Source organism: Gracilinanus agilis, chromosome 1 (assembly GCF_016433145.1).
Source record: "Gracilinanus agilis isolate LMUSP501 chromosome 1, AgileGrace, whole genome shotgun sequence".
NCBI classification, from domain to species: Eukaryota; Metazoa; Chordata; class Mammalia; order Didelphimorphia; family Didelphidae; genus Gracilinanus; species Gracilinanus agilis.
The window spans coordinates 794,317,355-794,337,015 of record NC_058130.1 but is presented as its reverse complement, the minus strand read 5'-3'; the positions used below and the strand labels follow the sequence as shown (position 1 = coordinate 794,337,015).

General features: G+C 43.7%; 1 protein-coding gene across 1 annotated transcript; it reads left to right on the top strand.

The window, feature by feature from the left end:
* The first annotated feature begins 11,794 nt into the window (after positions 1-11,794).
* On the top strand, positions 11,795-18,362 carry LOC123246158 (formin-like protein 6). The gene is made up of 3 exons (XM_044675100.1): positions 11,795-11,872; positions 12,943-13,065; positions 18,282-18,362. Exons 1-3 carry the CDS (start codon positions 11,797-11,799, stop codon positions 18,326-18,328), a joined length of 246 nt encoding a protein of 81 aa, XP_044531035.1. The 5' UTR covers positions 11,795-11,796; the 3' UTR covers positions 18,329-18,362.
* Positions 18,363-19,661: the final 1,299 nt, after the last annotated feature.

The following is a 19,661-nucleotide window of genomic DNA, read 5'->3' as shown; positions in this document are numbered from 1 at the left end:
AAGCTGGGATCGTACAATTTGATAGCCCTTCTGAACTCCTTTACATATTTGTTAGGCTCATTGAAGTATCTAGGCATCCTTTTTTTTTAAATTGTCCAAATCTCCAGTAGTAAAAGGCTTATGGTATCTTAAAAGGACAATCCCCATATCTGACTGAAGATAAGTTAATTCATGAAGTGGCAACAATGAAGCAACTGCATCAGTGGATTCTTTAATTCCCTGGTCTTCAATAGCTTTTGATTGGTAACTAATATCTTCTTTGTCTATCAAGTTATTCTTAGTTGCTTCAGTTTCCCCAGTTAGCTTATCTAGTTTCAGCTGTATCTGTTCCACTTTTTGTCCTACAGCCCCTTTGCCTAGTATCTTTAAGAACACTTTCTTGCCAGTATAATAGATCTTTACTACTGTGAAAAACAAAAAGAGCAGTACAGGGATATAGGATATCACCCTATCTAAAAACACTTTTATTATTTTATGTTCCCATATAATTTCATGATGAAGTAAACTACATTAGGAATATCAATAAAAATAACATTGTAGCATATCATTATGCATTGGAACAAGTAAGCCAATGCTCCCATAATGACAATGATTTTTTCTTTCATCATTGTCAAACCTCAGATAGAAAAAAAGTTTTTAATACTGGCTCTTTAAATATCTTCAACCAGAAAAGTTGTCTTTTTTTCTGATTGGTCAGTCTAGTTGCTGGGCAGATTTCAGCAGTTCAGGGACTGAAAAAAATTTCCAAGATAGCCACCCTACTGTCTCACAGGCTTTGTAGGCCCAAAATTCCAACTGCTGAAAAATGGCTGTTTTTCTTCTAAAATATGCCCAGCTTGAACAGATTCTAGCCTAGCCTGGCTCAGCCAACTGAATGAAGTGGATTATATTGCTTTTACAGTTGGTGCGTTTGAAACTCCAATGTCTCTGGCTGTTTCAGGCTGATAGGCCAAAATGGCTGCCTTCAGACCTGGATCTCTCAATAACACAATCTGATTGCTATTGTAAATTAACAAAAGGTTTCATATACTAAATAAAAGAAGGAAAGGGAATGGGAAGGAGGGCTGAATTATTTTCCCTAATTCTAAATGCTCTAATTCTCCTCCCTCCAATCTACAATGTGATGATGAGATTAAATCTACCCTGCCCATCTTTAGATTTAATCACCAAAGGTGAAAACATCTCCATTTAACTCACAACTTGGGTGGTCTGTAACCTACCTGTATTAGAATGAGTGACAAATCAGAATTTACTGACCTCCTCCGGGCCATCCTTAGAAAAGTGTCTGTTGTGATTGGATACATAAACTAAGAGGAGGCTACAGGAAGTGATGCAATAGAGGCCCCTTTAAAAAGAGACCTCATTGAGCTGGGCCCTCTCTCTTGTGGTTCATGAATAGGACCTGAAGGAGCTCTTCTGGTTCATGACTGGACTTGGAGGAGTTCTGGAGATGGTGAGACTGTTCCAGTGGTGAGTGTTAAGACTGAATCTTCCTGAACTTCTCTTAAGGAACTTCCCTTTTAACAGAGACTCTGTGGCTGAAGCCTTTGCTTCATTTACCTTCGAGGCCCTTCTGGCCTCTGGCTTTCCAGCCTTGGGATGAAGTCTGGATTTCTCTTGGCTGAGGGTTAATTAGATCTTCCTGGATTGAATTAGGGGATCAGAGCAAATTACCTACTGTGTTAGATTACTTATCCTATTCTCTCTCTTATTTCCTTATTTCTACTTCCTCTTCTCATTTGTAAATAAATTTCCATAAAAATCATTTTAACTTGAGGTTATTCTTTAATTGGGGTCTGATAATTGTTCAATCCCCTGGCAACCAACCTTTTTTTTTTTAAAACCTTTAACTTCTGTGTATTGACTTATAGGTGGAAGAGTGGTAAGGGTGGGCAATGGGGGTCAAGTGACTTGTCCAGGGTCACCCAGATGGGAAGTGTCTGAGGCCAGATTTGAACCTAGGACCTCCCGTTTCTAGGCCTGGCTCTCGATCCACTGAGCCACCTAGCTGCCCCAGGCAACCAACCTTTTAATATTTACCCAATCAAAACCCCCTTTTACCCCTTACAATAAGGTCCGAATTGAAAAAAATAAATATATGGATTGGGGAATAACTGAGTGCCAGTAAGGAAATGAGACAAACTGGGGACATTCCCACACCTCACAAAGGGAAGGACTGACAGGTAAATACAGAATAACCAAACAGGTATGTGAGGAATGGGAATGGCAGTTTGTCAGTTTAACTGACCACCTAATCAGCCAAGGATGCCAGTGATGTAAGTAACTTCAAGTTGTCGGATCTTGATGGCTTAGAGGAGTCTCAGTAAGTACAACTAAAACTGGTGTATTGATGGTAAATAAGGGAAGAGGGTGAGAAGGATTTCTAATACTAAGAAATGGCCCAACTGCCTCTACTAAGATATAGACAGTTCTAACTAAAAATGGAGAGGGCTGGAGAGTTGGGATTCTCACTGCACTTGTACATGGTGCTCCAAGGTGACACAGGAACAAGGATCAAATCCTTGTATAGCCTGTCAAGTCCACAAAAAGCTCTATGGAGTAAAGGCAGACTATTCAGCTGTCCACCAGCAGCTGATGTGAACCTTGTCTCTACCTACGCTGAGATAGTTGATAGATGGTTTTTTCTTTGTAAATCCCTTAGATACTTAGCAAAGCTAGACCATAGAGGACACACTCCTACTCCAAGCTTGGCCAAGAAACCTTCCTTTTTCAAAACCCTGGCTTCATTCCATGATGGAATGTCCATGCATCCAGTCCAAGGTTTCTTCAAGCTGTCAGCTGTTTTTGCCTTACCTTAAGTCAATACCTGTCCTATAATTTCCCTATAACAGCATGGACCTGCCTTCTTTGACTAACCACTATCTGTCACCCTAACCTATCTGTACTGTACAATCCCAAATCCCTAATATCTAGCTTCTGTGACTATGGCCACTCCAAAACACAGGTTTTGATAAAGGTTCAATAGTTCAGTTCTGCTGGATAAGGGTGGTGATCAGATGACAGAGTCACCAAGGCCCACGGGCAAAAGCCTGTAGGTTTCTTGGAATACAGACAGGTAAAAGCTTCTTTTCAGACTGGTTTTGTTCTTAGGAACACAATGGTATCTTAAAATTAAGATCAGGAACAAAGAGGCAGGAACAGAGGGAGAACTAAATCCAGAAGCTGGAAAGCTGGTCTGAGGGCTAAACTGTCTGGTCCACTGATCCTCTCAGGGCAGGTCAATTAACCCTTCCAGGAAGTTATCCCTCCAAGTTGCAAAGGAAACAGGAACTCAGCTCCCTGCTTCAGGCTTCAAGTCCTCTTTATTCTGTTCTCACATTCCTTTTGGAACCCTCTTCTTTGCATTCCAGGCAAGATCCACTTGCTTTGCACCCTGTCTCTCTCTTTTTTTTAAATTTTTAAAACCCTCACCTCCCGTCTTGGAGTCAATACTATGTATTTGCTCCAAGGCAGAAGAGTGGTAAGGACTAGGCAATGGGGGTCAAGTGACTTGCCCAGGGTCACACAGTTGGGAAGTGTCTGAGGCCAGATTTGAACCTAGGACCTCCCGTCTGCAGGCCTGGCTCTCAATCCACTGAGCTACCCAGCTGCCCCCACCCTGTATCTCTTTTGCAACTTACATTCCTCTTTCTCTATTTTAATACTATCTACCTCAAATATGTTTCTTGTAAACAACATATGGTAGGATTCTGTGTTTTTTTTTTTAACCCTTACCTTCCATCTTGGAATCAATACTGTATATTGGCTCCAAGGCAGAAGAGTGGTAAGAGTAGGCAATGGGGGCCAAGTGACTTGCCCAGGGTCACACAGCTGGGAAGTGACTGAGGCCAGATTTGAACCTAGGACCTCCCGTCTCTAGGCCTGGCTCTCAATCCACTGAGCTACCCAGCTGCCCCCAGGATTCTGTTTTTTAATCCACTCTGCTATCTGCTTCTGTTTTATGGTTGAGTTCATCCCATTTACATTCACAGTTATGATTACTATCTGTGTATTCCCCTCCATTTTGACTTACTCCTTAATCTTGACCTTTCTCATTTCACTCTTTCCCTCCACAACAGTGTTTTGCTTTTAGTCACTCCTCCCCTTCCCACCACCACCCTTCTTATTTCCCTCTTATTTCTTTATAGGATAAGATAGGATTCTATACCCCAATGAATCTGTCTATTCTTCCCTCTTTGAGTCAATTCCAATGAGAGTAAGGTTTAAGTATTACACATCACTGTCCACAGCCTCCCCTCCATTATAATAGTTTTCCACCTTGTGCCTCTTTATGTGATATAACTTACCCCATTTTATTTCACTTTTTCCTTTTCTCTTAGTGAAATGCTCTTTACCCCAGATTTTTTTTGCATATCATCCTAAACAAAAGAAAGAGACCAAGGAAGGCCTGGGTCAGGAAGAACTCTCAAGACCAACAATAGAGGGCTATAAAAGGACACGCACACCTGGCAAAACCTTCACCTGAATTAGACCTCTGAAAGGAGTAAGGGAATATGATCACAGGGTCTAAGAAAAAGAATTCATGTGTAGCTCCTACACTGAAGAATTCCATTTTGCTTTCCAAAAAAGACTAAACAACCCAAAGTGCTACCCACAGTGGAAGTGCATTCCCATAGTATGAAGGCACCAGCAGAACCTGACCATTTCTATCCATACCTGTTGAGGCAACATCACCCACACAAAGTGGAGGAGGTGGAAGGAAGGCATTCTTTGCGGGATCACATGCTGGGACCCAAAAATGACCTGACTTCTCAGCCTGGGAGGAAGGGAGCAAGCCTAGCTAGGGCTGGAAGCTGCCATCCAGGTGGGAGAAGTGGCCAAGCCAGAATGAGCTGCTGGTTGTCCTGAAGAAGAGGCCCAACAAGAGTCCCAGGATGTGACTTCAGGGAAGGATTTGAGTTGAAAAAGGAAAAAGAAAGTAATTTTGGAGACCTGGAGAGAGAGGAGCATCTATACCCAGGGCCTGAGCCTCCATTTCAGGAGAGAGAGAAGGGTCTACACCTGGGGCCTGAGCCTCTATTTCAGGAAAGAAGCATTTACACCTGGCACCTGAGTTTTATTTGGAGTTAGAATCCCATAGAGTTAGAAATCCTTTTTTTATATTCTCAATAAATACTTTATTTTTATATAACAAGAGTCTCCTTAGTGTCCTTGAGCCTAGCTCTGAAGAGAAGTTCACTTGTGAGATTCATTTCAATTATTTAAACTGAAGATACTTTGTAAGCACAACAAGCAGAATATCTAATGAGTTTATAATCAATAATCAATTCATTTACATTTATTTTTACAATATGTACGAAAAGGCATAGCATCCAGATCTTTAAAGGAGAAACTAAAAGAGCTTAAGGAAGAAATAGACAGTAAAACTATACCAGTGGAGACCTTAACCTTCCCCTATCAGAAGTAGATAAATCAAACCAAAAAAATAAGAAAGAAGTAAGGGAAATGAATGAAATGTTTGAAAAATTGGATTTAATAGATATGTGGAGAAAACTTTAATAGGGATAAAGGGAGGAATATATCTTTACAGTAGCACATGGCACATATACAAAAATTGACCATGTACTAGGGCAGTGTTGGTGAAGACATGGCACATGTGCAGTGCCGGTGCTCGGAGAACTTCTCATTTCCTCTTCTTCCTACCACTCAAGGACATTTTTTTGCATGTCCCACCCCTCTTTCCAATTGCCCAAAGCAAACACATCCTCCCTCAGCTCTCTCAGGTAGAGACTCACAGACAGATTGAATTTGCCCTCAAAGTTGGAAAAGGTTTGCCATTGCTGTACTAGGGCATAAAAACATCACAACCAAATACAGAAAAGTAGAAATAATAAATGCAACTTTTTTCAGGTCATAATGTGATAAAAACTGTAATCAGTAAGAGTTCATGAAAAGGCAAATTAAAAATTAATTGGAAACTAATTCTTCAAAACTGGTGGGTCAAAGAACAAATCATAGAAAATAATTACTGATTTCATTGAAGAGAATGACAATGAGAGGACAGTGTATCAAAATGAATGGGATAAAGCCAAAGCAGTACTAAGGGAAAAATTTCTATCCATGAGTGCTTATATCGACAAAATAGAGAAAAAGGAGATAGATGAATTGGGCATGCAAAAAACCCCCAAACAAACAAACTAGAAAAAGAACAAATTAAAAATCGCCAGTTAAAAACTAAATTGAAATCCTAAAAATCAAAAGAGAAATTAACAAAATTGAAAGTAAAAAAAAAAGTCATTGAATTATTAAATAAGACTAGGATTTGGTTATATAAAAAACAAATAAAATAAAGCATTGGTTAATTTGATTTGAAAAAAGAAAGAAAAAAAGATTTAAAAAAATGAAAAGGGTGATTTCACCTCTAATGAAGATCAAATAAAGGCAATTATTATGCTATTTTCCCAATTATATAACAATAAATCTTAAAATCTAGGTGAAATGGATGAATTTACAAAATTATAAATTGCCAAGATTAACAAAAGAGGAATTAGAATATTTAAATAATCCCATCTCAGAAAAAGAAATTGAACATGCCATTAATGAACTACCCAGGAAAAAATCCCCAGAGCCTGATGAATTCACAAGTGAATTCTATCAAACATATAAGGAACAATTAAGCCCAATATTATACAAACTATTTGACAAAATAAGCAAAGGAGTCTTACAAAATTCTTTCATGACACAAATATGGTACTTCCTAAACCAGGAAGACCAAAAACAGAGAAAATTATAGACTAATCTTCTTAATGAACATAAAGGCAAAAATCTTAAATAAAATATTAGCAAAGAGACTACAGGATGTTATCACAAGGATTATTCACTGGGACCAGGTGGGATTCATACCAGGAATGTAAGACTGCTTTAATATTAGGAAAACCATACAAATAATTGACTATATAAATAACCAAACCAATAGAAATCGTATTATTATCTCAATAGATGCAGAAAAAACCTTTGAAAAAATATAACATTCATTCCTATTGAAAACACTAGAAAGCATAGGAATAAAAAGGCCTTTCCTCAAAATAACTAGAATTTATTTTAAAACATCAGTAAGTGTCATCTGCAATGGGGATAAGTTTGCAGCCTTCCCAATAAGATCAGCAGTGAATCAAGGATGTCCATTATCACCACTATTATTTAATATTGTACTAGAAATGCTAGTGGTAGCAATTAAGAGAAGAAAAATAAATTGAATGAATTAAAGTAGGCAATGAGGAAACTAAACTATCACTCTTTACAGATGATATACTTAGAGAATTCTAGAGAATCAACTAAAAAGTTAGTGAAATAATAACTTTAACAAAGTTTCAGTATACAAAATAAACTCACATAAATCATCAGCATTTCTATATATTTCAAAAAAACTCAGCAGAAAGAGAAACTCCATTTAAAATCACTCTAGGCAATATAAAATATTGGGAATCTATCTGACAAGACAAACAGGAATTGTATGAAAATAATTATAAAACATTTTTCACACATATAAAACTAGATCTAAAGAATTGGAAACATTGGGGCTCAGTGGATTGATAGCCAGACCTAGAGACAGGAGGTCCTAGGTTTAAATCTGGCCTCAGACACTTCCCAGCTCTGTGACCCTGGGCAAGTCACTTGACCCCCATTGCCCAGCTCTTACCACTCTTCTGCGTTGAAGCCAATATGAAGTATTGACTCAAAGATGGAAGGTGAAGGTCTTAAAAAAAAAAAAGATTTGGAAACATTAATTGCTCATGGGTAGAATGAGCTAGTATAATAAAGATGACAAGACTACTTCCTGTGGACATTTTGGGGTCCTTAAACCACATTTCCCATTATCCCACTGGCTTCCTGTCTTACATGACGATGCAGACAGAAGGATAAAAACTGAGTGGCTGGATTGGCACTTCCTCTCTTTGCTGGCTTGGTGCTGATCCTCCATGGGGAGAGTACGAATTTTAAACTGACTAAGCAGCATGGCATGTGGCTTCATTTTTCTAATAGCTACCAATAAATCTTTTAAAACCACAATATTTTAAAAACTATCCTTTTATATTCATTTTATTTTTTTACAGCCCAAAGGGATTTAAAGGAATACATGCCCTTCGATCCAGCAATACCACTACTAGGTCTGTATTCCAAAGAAATTTTTAAAAAATGGGGATGGACCTGTTTGTACACAAATATTTATAGCGGCATTCTTTGTAGAGGCAAAAAATTGAAAAATGAGGGGATGTCCCTCGATTTGGGAATGACTGAACAAATTGTAGTGTATTATTAGGATCAATTAGCAGCTAAGGAAAGGGTAAAGAATAGTGGGTAAGATCTCTTGAGGCCAGAGAGAATCTTGGGAAAAGTGGCAGTTGGAATTCTGGGTAGCCTGAGTCAGGTTGGTTTTTTCCAACTGCCAATGACTCCTGGAATTTTAGGCCTAGGAGAAAGCTGGTGTTTCTGTTACCTGGAATGCAGAAAAAACCCAGTGGCAGGTGAAGGAGGAGAACAGATTAGAGTATCTGGATTAAGTTTGTGGGGGAAATCAACAGAAAAGGGAAAGAAAGACTGTTTTTTTCTCTGGCTGGCTACTGAGAGGGCCAAGCCATTTTGAGGCCTGTTTAGGCTTGAGAAGCCTTGTAGGCCCTGACTGGCTGGCAGTGGGCAGAGAGATTGAATAGTCGAATTGATTAAAGTTAAAAGAGACCTAAGGAGACAGTAAAATATTAGAGGATTAGTAATTAGCATAAAGTTATTTAGTATAGTTTTGGATGTTTTTGTGATAGATAAGGAATTTTAAGGAGGATCAAGGGAAACCCTGAGCAGGAAGTAGGTCTGTGAGGGCCAGTGGAGTGGGAAAGTTTCGTCCCCTTTAGGGATGGGAATCAATCCTCATCCTCAACCTTCATTACTTTCCCTTACCTTTCCTCAAACCTTTTCTGATATTTATTCAATAGAGGTTTTTTCACATCTCTCTCTAGTGGTTATCCTTGTGCAGGCAAAAAACCAGCTCAACGGAACTTCAGTAGCCACAAACTATAGGACGCCTACCTTGTAATAACAAGCAGTAAAGGAGATACCGTCTCCCAGGGTCTCCCCTAAACATGCCTATATTAACTTTCCCAGCTGTTCCTACTGTAACATTACTGCCATTAACATTCTTGGCTATTCCTGTTTGTTATAGTAGGATGGTGAGGGAATACTAGCGTGCTATGAGAAATGAGGAACAGGATGATTTCAGAAAGAGCTGAAAAGGCCTCGATGGACTGATTCGGAGTGAAATAAGCAGAACCAGAACATTCTGCACAGTAACGGAAACATTGTGGGATGATCAAATGCGACAGACTTTGCTCCTAACAGCAATGCAGTGATCCGGGACGATTCTGAGGGACTCGTGAAAAGGAACACTATCCACCTCCAGAGAAAGGACTGCGGGAGCAGAAATGCAGATGAAATCTATGATTTATCACTTGTTTATTTGGATATGGGTTTTGGGGTTTTGGTCTTATAAGATTAGTTGCAAAAATGAAAATATGAAAAAGATGCTGAGTGATAACCCAGTGGAATTGCTTGTCAGCTCCAGCATCAGGGAGGGAACAGGAGAGGGAAAGAACATGAATCCTGTAACCTTGGAAAACTTGTGTGTAAATTTGACACTGGAATAAAATAAGAGGAAAAAAGGAATGAATAGGAATGGGGGTCTCTTGGCGTGTCCTCCTTCTGCCCAGCAGTCTCTAATCTTCTCTCTCTGGGCAGGCCAGGGGGCAGGTGGGAACCGGGAAACCAAAGGACTGAGGCATGGCTGGAAGACTTTGGTAGTCAGGGAGAACTGTAGCTATTTTTCTCTTTTATTAATAATTATAATTCAACATATAGTCTCCAAGATTAATTTTAATCATAACATCTTAATTCAGAAATTGCTCCTGTTCACTCTGCCCTCCCAACTTGGAAAGTCTCTGATCTTTCTTCCAATTGGAAATCAGATTGTCTGATGTTGTGTTGTTGCCTTTTACTGTCTGGGCCTCCCTTGATTGTTTTTAATGTATAAAAGTCTGCCTCTCCCTGCATTCAGGATCCAGCCCTAAGCTGAGGGAGGAGCCTGGTCCTGGGACTCCATGTGCCAGGCTGTAGGTAGGTCCTGAGGACAAAAAGACAAGAGACAAAGTCAGCGACCTCCAGGGGTTCCGCGAGACCTTCTCTTTCTTTGTTCTCCCAGAGCTTGGCACAGTGCTTGGCACATAGCTGGGCCTTCAGAAATATTTCACTGACTGACTGACTCTCTGATGGTCCAGCGAGTACACACACTGCTCATGTTTAGACCAGAGCTGCGGATTTCTCAGCAGAGCAAGTGTGGAGTAAAAATTAATAATTAGGAGTGCATTATTCATAATTATGGTTAGCGTAGTGATAACTTCTGACCCACATCCCTATAACTCTGCTACATGGATTAGCTCAGGAGACACTTCAGGGGAAAGAGAGAAAAGAAGCCTCTCTCTACATAACAAACAGTAGAGGGGAATAGACCCTAGCCCACATCTGAGCCCCTTCTGATTATTAGAACTCTTTTTTTCCCCCTCCCCCCTCCCCCCATCCCCCATCTCCGGGGAGGGCAGGCCACGCCCAGCCCAGGCCTGTGTATTGTCTCCTCCTGAGCCCTCAGAGACTGCCAAGGGGAATTCAGAGCAGCAGCCCCAGCCCTGAGGCCAGAAAAGGAAGCCCCTCTGTGCCTGCTAGAGCCAGGCCTGGAGTCAGGGAGGCCCAAGTTCTCCCCCTTCAGGACCCTGGACAAGTCACTTTATTCAGCTTGCCTCAGTTTCCTCCCCTGTCCAATGCGCTGCAGGAGGAGAGGGTGAAGCCGCCCAGCCTCTCTGCCCAGAAAGCCCCAAAGGGGTCAGGAAGAGACAGCCAGGCCTGAACAGCCTGAGCCCAGCAGCCCTGCAGACAGACACACAGACACCCCCAGACTGTCCTCTGTCCACCCGGGCTCAGAGCCTGGGCTCAGAGGCTGCTGCTGTCTTCTGTGGCCTCACAAAGGGCAGGAGGGGCGTTCCTGGGCCTCCCCCAGGCCTCTGAGGGGTCTTTGGGCCTCCTGGGCTGGGGCGGTGCTGAAGGAGACCCAGAGGAATTGGTTCTGTTTCCCCATAGCCTTTGGCTCAGGCTCTTCTTCTCTGGATTCCACTGTGGGGGAAACTGAGATAAAGGCTGGGGAAGGGCCTTGGCCAGGCTCCCCCCACCTGGTCAGTGTCTGAGGCCACATTGGAGCCCAGATCTTGGGGGTTCCAGGTCTAGGAGGGCAGCCCCAAGTCACCTGATTCCTCCACCTGGGAATGGGGTTGGCCCCTCCTTTGGGGAACGCTGGAGTCCCCCCAAAGCAGAAGGAGCAGCAGGATGTCCCCAGAGGAGGGGAACCTGTCAGACGGGCCTGGGCCCTGGGCTGTCAGCTGCTGTCCTCTGCCTCAGTTTCCTTCATCAGAAGGGGGGATCCTAAAGCCACCTCCCTAGGCCCTGGGGAGCAGAGATCCTGGATTGATCAGTCAATCAGTTGACACTTAGTAGGCACTGTGCCAGGCCCCAATAAGGAGGCTGCTTTCAAGCTGAGGAATAAGCAGATGGCAGGGCCAGAAGGGGAAATGGGGGTGGGGGGAGAAGGCTGCAGCCCCCCAGGGTGGGGAACAATTCCTATATAACCCCTCCCCCACCAAGCCTCTACACCCCGGGCCCAGACGGAAGGACTCCATTTCCCAGAATGCAACTCCCTGACTCCTCCCTAGCCTTGGCTCCTCCCCACTGTGGCAGCATCGGGGCATGCTGGGAACCTCATGTGGCTGGTCTCAGCTCCTGGAGGGTGTAAGTACCGCTGTGCATCTTGGACCTTTGCCGGGTGAGTGGAGGAGGGGAGGGAGTCTGTGGATGGGGGATGAGGGGACGAGGGGGGAGGGGAGTGCGTGGGCTCCCTGCTGTGGCACCTGAGACTTTCTGTTCTCGAATTCCTTAGGAAGGGGAAGACTCCTGTGACCAGGGCCTCATTTCTGAGATTGTGCGCATGTGCAACAAGAGAGGCGGGGCAGGAGTCCTGGGCCGGGTGTGAATGCTTGTGGTCTGGGGACCGGATTGTCTCCGTGTCTGTCCATCACATCAGAGGCCCACAGAAAAGGGACAAACACGGAAGTGCTCGGTTCAGGCTGGGGCGGCCCTGTCTGGACCTGGAGCCATGGCGGAGCTTAGTCCCTCCCCAGGACAGAGAAGGGGCACCCCAGCCCCAGAGCCAGGAGGCAGCTGGGGGAGCGGAGTGCTGCCAGGATGGGGGAGGGGCTAGTCCGCCCCTTTCCTCAGGGCGACTTGCAGGTCTGAACCCGCCCAGAGGAGAAGCAGCCTATGTGAGCCTGGACCTGTTGCAGCGGGGATGGGGGGGTCCCCGTGCCCACTTGCAATGGAAGGAGCCCATCTCCCCCTCTGACGTCCCCCTCATCTTCCAGTACTCCTCCCCCCATCAGTCTCCCACTATTCTCCCAGTGCAGTTTCTGAATGGAATGAAGACAAAGATGGCCGCAGAGGGGGTGGGGAGGCTTCTGCCTGGCCAGTCTGAGGCCTTTTCCAAGCCTGAGGCTCCCTGTTCCCCCTCTGTGGGGGAGAGTCTCCCCTGAGGCCAGAGAAGGGCCTGGGAGCCCCTCTGAGCCCTTCCCCTCTTTCCTCCCTCACAGGCTCTAAANCCCCTTCAGCCCCCCCATCCCCCAGTACCCCTCCCCTCCACAGTCTCCCTCAGTCCACCCAGAGCAGTTTCTGAATGGAATGAAGCCAAAGATGGCGGCAGAGGGGGAGGGGAGGCTTCTGCCTGGCCAGTCCAAGGCCCTTCAAGGCTCCCTGTTCCCCCTTGTGGGGGAGAGTCTCCCCTGAGGCCAGAGAAGGGCCTGGGAGCCCCTCTGAGCCCTTCCCCTCTTTCCTCCCTCACAGGCTCTAAAGAGGAAGTTCCCCCCCCTCTCAGGCCTCCACCTCTTGAAGGACCACAGTCTGACCCAAGCAGAGAGCGCGCAGCCAGTGAGAATGGCCCCCGGGACTCCAAGGCCCCCCTCCCAGGTGAGTGCAGCCCATCCCCAGCCATGGCCACCCCCCCCCACCCCCGCCCCCATCCAGCANGGGAGCCCCTCTGAGCCCTCCCCCTCTCTCTCCCCTCCCTCACAGGCACACAAACAGGAAGTCCCCCCCCTCAGGCCTCCACTCCCTGAAGGACCCCCGTGTGGCCCCAGCAGAGAGCCCGCAGCCAGAGGGAATGGCCCCCGGGACCCCGAGGCCCCCCTCCCAGGTGAGTGCAGCCCCCCCAGGCTGGAATCCAGCAGAGCTCAGCGCTGTGTCTCTGCCAGGCCTCCAGGGGGCGCCATCCCTGCTTGTCCTCAGGGGGAGCTCCAGGGTCCTCCCTGGCTGCCCCCCATCCTTTCTGTTCTGGGGTTTCCTGCCTGAAGGAGCGGCCCAGGTTGCAGCCAGACAGGCTCAGGCGCTGCCATTCCTTCCTCCCCCCTCAGCGGGGATGGCCGGGGGTCCCCCAGCTCCAGGGAGGGCCCAGGGACAGGCTCTGCTGCTGAGCTCCAGGCCTCGGGCTTTGGACAGGTCAGTCAGGCCTGCCAGGGAGGCTTCAGGAGAAGTTTGGGGGGAGCTCAGGGGAGGCCCAGACAGGAAAAGGAGCGTTTTTAGCCGAAGGAAAGGGCTGGGCATGGCGGGCAGGGCTGGAAGGGCTGCTGAGAAGGGCTCCAGCCAGGCTCCCTCCTCCAGGCCAGAGGACTCGGGGCTGCTTCCTGGCTCAGGCAGGGGGTCAGCCTTGGCCAGGCCTTTGTGCCTCATTAGACAGAGGAAAAAGAAGCAGGTGAGGGCCGGGGGCAGGGCAGGGGCTGCTGAGGACATCCAGCACCTTGTTCTGTCCTCCCAGCAAAGGCAGCCTCCAGGGCAGACACTGAGGTTCTCCCCCCCATTCCCTGCTGACAGCCATTCCCCACTGGCTACAGGAGGGCCTCAGGGGTGGGTGCTGGGGAATGGAGGGGGGGGGGTGACAGACAGGATTGGGGTTCCCCAGCCCCAGGAGGAAAGAGCCTGGCAGAGGCTGGCATCAGGATGGGCAGAGAGGGGGCTGGGCTGGCTGAGGAGAGCTGCCCCAGGGAGGAGAGCAGGCCTGGGTGGGAGCTGAGGAGCCAGTGAGGCAGGGCCTGGCAGGAAGGTGGCATCCAGGGGCCCTTCTTGTTCTTGGAAGGCCAGTCAGGGACAGGGCAGCCATCTGACCCGGGTGACCCCTGGCTCTGCCCAGCCTGGGTGGTTCCTGCAGTTCATCCATGTTTGTGCCCTCCATGGACAATATTGTGAGGATCAGAGACGTCTCTGGGCTGAGATTCTAGGCTGAAGATCCAAACTTTAATTGTGGTCACTGGAAGCTGGAGGTGGCACCCAGCCAGCCTGGAGCAGAGATCCCCAGAGACGTGGGGCAGGTGTTTCCTGGGTGTCTGACGGGTCCTTAGCAAAGTCATTAACAGGCTGGAAGGCGCAGAGGATGGCAGGAATCGGGCCGTGGGGTTTGGTCACGAGGGTTGGAACCTTCGATCCCGAGTCCTGAGTTCAGCACGAGATGAAGAGAAGAAAATGGACCGAATCCTGCAGAGCTCTCAGACTGCTGAGGTCACAGGAGCCTCTCTTGGCCACAGTCCTTGGGGAGCCCGGAGTTGGCCTAAATGTTCACAGGCTCAGAGAGCACCTGGACAGGCTGCGCTTGTTTCCTGGATCTCCTCAGGCCAGCGAGTCCCTCACCATTGCCAGGGAGCCCGGCTCCTTCTGCAGGGCCTTCAGCTTCCCCAGAGGAGGACACAGACCTGGAGCTTTGATTCCTCCCACAGAAGTCTTTGATGTCATGAATTGCTTTAATATTCTGACACTCAAACTCCATCCCTTCCAGTACTGCGGCCCATGTTCTGCTCTCATAATGGATGTCTGCTGCAGTCAGTGTCCTACCTGGGCCTCACTCTTCCTAAGATGGTCATCACAGTGACTTCTCTAAAGGATCCTATGTGATTGCGTGCTTCATGATCAGTGATATGGAGGCGATGAACAGTTCCCCCTTGGCCAGCCTACTGGGGAGACCTTCAGAGGTGCCTTGAAGAGAATTTCTTTACCCAGAGGGCCGTCTTTGTGAAATGGGTGCAATCCAGGACAGGCATTCTCTTACCCGGATACAGAACACAAATACACGATCAATAATCTCTGACTACATTACTTTGAAGTCAGATCCACATTCTCTTCTGTCAATGGCATGTTTTGATTGGCTGGATATAATGATTGAGCTGCCTTTGGCTGATGCTCAAGTGTTTTGTAGAGTCTTATCATTCTTTTTTAATTTGCTTTCAAACGTTTTAATGAGTTGAAAATGGCTTCAGGACCCTGTTTATCAATAACATGTCCCACAGGCTTGGGAACCCAGGACATTCCTAATTGAATACATTTCTTTTCTCTGAAATGGTGGATTACTGACTTCATGACCAAGGACCCATCATACAACTATAACTGAACTCAAGACTCAAAATAATATTAGTGACAGTCCCCAAAACTCTTACCTCAAATGGCAAATTTTCCCAATTACAGTTTAGAGCAGAAAATTTTCTAGGATTCTTACGCAGAGAATGTATTTCATGCCACAAGTTTTCTTTTCTTTAGATCTTGGCTTGGTAGAAGGATCAGTTGTTAGAAATCATGGTTCTGAAAACTCCTCATGGTTTCCTTGTTATTTCCTTGAAAAAGTAATGTGTACCCTTAATACACTGAAACTCTTTAAGAACTTCTTTAAAATGCTGATAGTAAGACCTTGTCACCTCCTGCTTGCAAATTTGTGACATTCTGAGGCCAGTCGATTTTATAAACTTAAGCCTTCCCAGGCATTACAAAAGGTTTTATGATTTGAGATTGAGTTTTCATCTGTGGCATTTTGATTTGGCATCTTCCAGGGTTTCTTAAGATCATGTTTTTTAATAAGTTCACTCATAATTACTTTATCATTACCATCCCTAAGTGTGATGATTCTGTGGTTATATTTTAGATTTCTCATCATCTTTCTTTTCTTTTTAATTTTAATTTTGAACATTTTCCCCTAGCTACATGTTTCATGTTCTTTCCCTCTCCCCCAAATTCCCCTAACCCCCTTTGACTGATGCACAATTCCACTGGGTTTTATATGTATCATTGATTCTGTTTTGATGTAATTTAGGAATAAGTTTTTCTGTTAATTATCTTTGAAAGTGTTATAAAGTCAAGCTCTGTTTGATTTGTACTGTGGTCTTAAGTGATAAAGCAATGTGCTAAGATACAGAGTTTAAATGGTACAGGCTTTTTTAAAGCCTGGAATCTTTTGGGTTATTGATTAGGAAGCAATTATAGTGATACCTTGGGTGGCGTACACACTATTTGGAATGATGGGAGAAAGTTAGATCTAAATAGGAAAGAAATAAGACAGGCGCAGTTTAGTAAGGGATTTTAATCAAAGTTCCCAGGAGGGACTAAACTGTTTATAAAATAATTTTAAGTATATAGATATGAGAGGAGTGAAGAAAGTTTTTAAAATAAGTCTATATCTATTAATTGAATAAACAGTAGTTTAAATGTAACAATTAAAAATGATAAAGGCTGATATTATGAGGAAAACTAATATTTTATTTAGGCCCATTTTGGTAGAATAAAATCGACCACGCACCTGTAAAAATTTCAAATTGCCGCCTCAGCCATTACAGTCCCTACCTTCCCTCATCTTGTCTGGGTAGCAAAAGAGAAGTCAAGCCCGACTTCCCAATATTTAAAGCCTGGCTTTACCATGAAAACGTCATCCAAAACAGGAAACCCATTGGACCATAGAAAATGTAGTTTCGAAGTCCCCCACATGTCCACAGGAAGTTTGTCATATATCTACATATCTTGAGGCTTAATACCTCTAAAATGGAACCCCAGAAATTCTAAATAACACAAAATGTAAAAGATGTGAATTTTACTGCTAATAAGATAAAACAGTTCTTCTTGTGTTTTTGAAGCAATGAAGAGCATCAATATTTTATCTTTGAGGTCAGTATTAAGTTAGGTAGGTCAATTTATAACCAATTAATTCATGAGATAAAATAATTTGTACAAAAAAATTTAGAAGTAGAACTCTTCAGAAGAATCATTTGAGAAGTATTTACCAAATCTATGATTATCAATGACATGACATTATTGAAACTTGTATAATAACAGCAATACAGACAGCATCTGTATTCCTATAAATTCTAATGGACAGTTTGCAAATATATAGACCTGATTTCATATTTAGAATCTGGAAATGTATTAAGTTTAGCACAATTAAGATTTAAGATGTTACTTCAAAACTACAAATACACATTCACTCTAATTTTGAAATAAACAACATTTAGAGATTGAGAAATTAAGCATTTCTGTCCTAGCCATCTCATTAGTTTCAATTTATTTCTATATGTTTTCCTTGTTTCTAGTCTTTTTTAATATGGCCTGCAGATATTGCTATTACTATTCTTATTCTTATGTTTTGCAAATCAGACCAAAAAAGATGCTAAGACTAATGAATAAGATAGATATAAGCCATGCTGGTACCAAACACAAAAAAATAAAGTGAGAGTATTCTCTTAATTTCCTCTCATTTGTTAAGCTTTCACTACCACTTTCTCCTGTTATTACTGTCTCTTAAGTTCCTCTTAAGGACATACAGTACAAAGATAGCAGCTTTTAACAAAAACAGATTCTTTTGGACAAAATCACTGAAGTTGATGATCTGGTGCTATTTTATCTCTGTTCATTTCAGGGGTGGACTATTAGAGGACTCTTTCTTTAACTTAGACTTAAAAACTGAATATGAGCTCTGTCTTTTGGCATGTAGAAGAACTTGAAAAAGATAATGGAGTTTTGTGGCTTTAGTCCATGGGGGAGGGCATTTCAAAGACTTATGTCCCGGGTTTTAACTCTTAATCCTGGCTTAATCACTTTAAGTGAAGTATTTGACCAAAACAGTTGTTTCATGTCTCAGAAATTTATTACAAGCTTCACAGCTCAGTAGCAGAGATTCCTTTAAGGTTTCTTTAAGAGAATTATTAGGAAATTTATATACAGTATATTTCTAACTGTCCTGGATCATAAAGCTAGCTCATCCATTTTAAAATTATGAAAGTATTTATAAATATATATGTTATCTGTGGTTAAGATAATTAACTCTAATTTCTATATTATCAAAAATCTAAGTTCTTAACTGAGTTTTCTTTTTTTTTTTTTAGAGGTCAAGCTGCTGGACAGTCTTCTAAAATATTTGAATAATATCTGAAAATTATTTAATTAATAAATTTAGTATATTTTTCCATGGTTGCAAGATTCATGTTCTTTCCTGTCTCTCCCCCATCCCCTTTCCATAACTGATGCACAATTCCACTGGGTTTTACATGTGTCATTGATCAAGACCCATTTCCATACTATTGATATTTACACTAGTGTGATTGTACAGTCAGTATCTCAAATCATTTCCCCATCCACCCTTTTGATAAAGCAGTTGTTTTTCTTCTGTGTTTCCACTCCCACAGTTCTTCCTCTGTATGTGGATAGCATTCTTTCTCATAAGCTCCTCCGAGTCGTCCTGGATCATTGCATTGCTGCTAGTAGAGAAGTCCATTACATTGGATTGTACCACAGTGTATCAGCCTCTGTGTATATGGTTTTCCTGATTCTGCTCCTTTCACTCTGCATCAGTTCAGTTTTCTTAAAAAAAAGGTGAATACTATCCACATTCAGAGGAAGAATTGTGGGAGTAGAAACAAGAAAAACAACTGATTGAATATATGGGATGATGGGGATATGATTTGGGATGTAGACTCTAAACGACCACCCCAGTGCAATTATCAATAATATGGAAATAGATCTTGATCAATGACACATGTAAAATCCAGTGGAAATGCATGTCGGCTATGGGGAGTGGGGATATTTGGGCGGGAGCGAAAGAACAAGAATCATGTAACCAGAAAAATTTTCTAAAAAAATTAAAAAAAAGAAAGGTGAATCCTTTGGAATAGCTAGTTTACTTAAGAATAATGTAAAATTTATAGACTTCTTTTGAGGCACTGAAGCATTTTTATCAAATGAACAACTTTAAACTTCCTTCAAAGGCAAATGATTTCTAGAGCTCATGGAAAACAAACACTTGACACACTTGGATAAGGTCCAGTAGACCTGCAGAAATTTTCTCTGAGAAGGAATAGAAAGCACCTGGGTATAGACAGAGTCCAACCAACTCTGGTGGGGACACAAAACCACCCCATGGGCCTCTCTCTTTAACTGTACTTGGCTCACTAGAAAATATAAAGAAAAAGATAGTAAGCACAATGTACCCTGACAAGACAAGACTTAACACAAAATAGCCCACGAAATATATCACCCCTTGTGAGATGAGGTATAGCTCAGCTCAAAGTGGGTCGTTAATGAGGAGTCAGAAAACAGAGCCCTAAAAGAAAAGCTCCTGAGCATCCCCAGAACTTCTTCCTAAGGGAAGAATCCTGAATCCTTTCCTTAATCACTGCAGAAAGAAATATCCCGACCATAATTCTGAGCTGAAGATCCAAACTTAGTTGTGGTAAATGAAAGCTGGAGACATCACCCCGCCCGGCCTG

Excerpts from the sequence above, each read along its gene's own strand:
- LOC123246158 (XM_044675100.1), top strand. The coding sequence starts at position 11,797 with ATGCTGGGAACCTCATGTGGCTGGTCTCAGCTCCTGGAGGGTGTAAGT. Across the intron at positions 11,873-12,942 it reads GCATCTTGGACCTTTGCCGG|GCTCTAAAGAGGAAGTTCCC; the intron begins GTGAGTGGAGGA and ends CCTCCCTCACAG. Across the intron at positions 13,066-18,281 it reads CTCCAAGGCCCCCCTCCCAG|AGGTCAAGCTGCTGGACAGT; the intron begins GTGAGTGCAGCC and ends TTTTTTTTTTAG.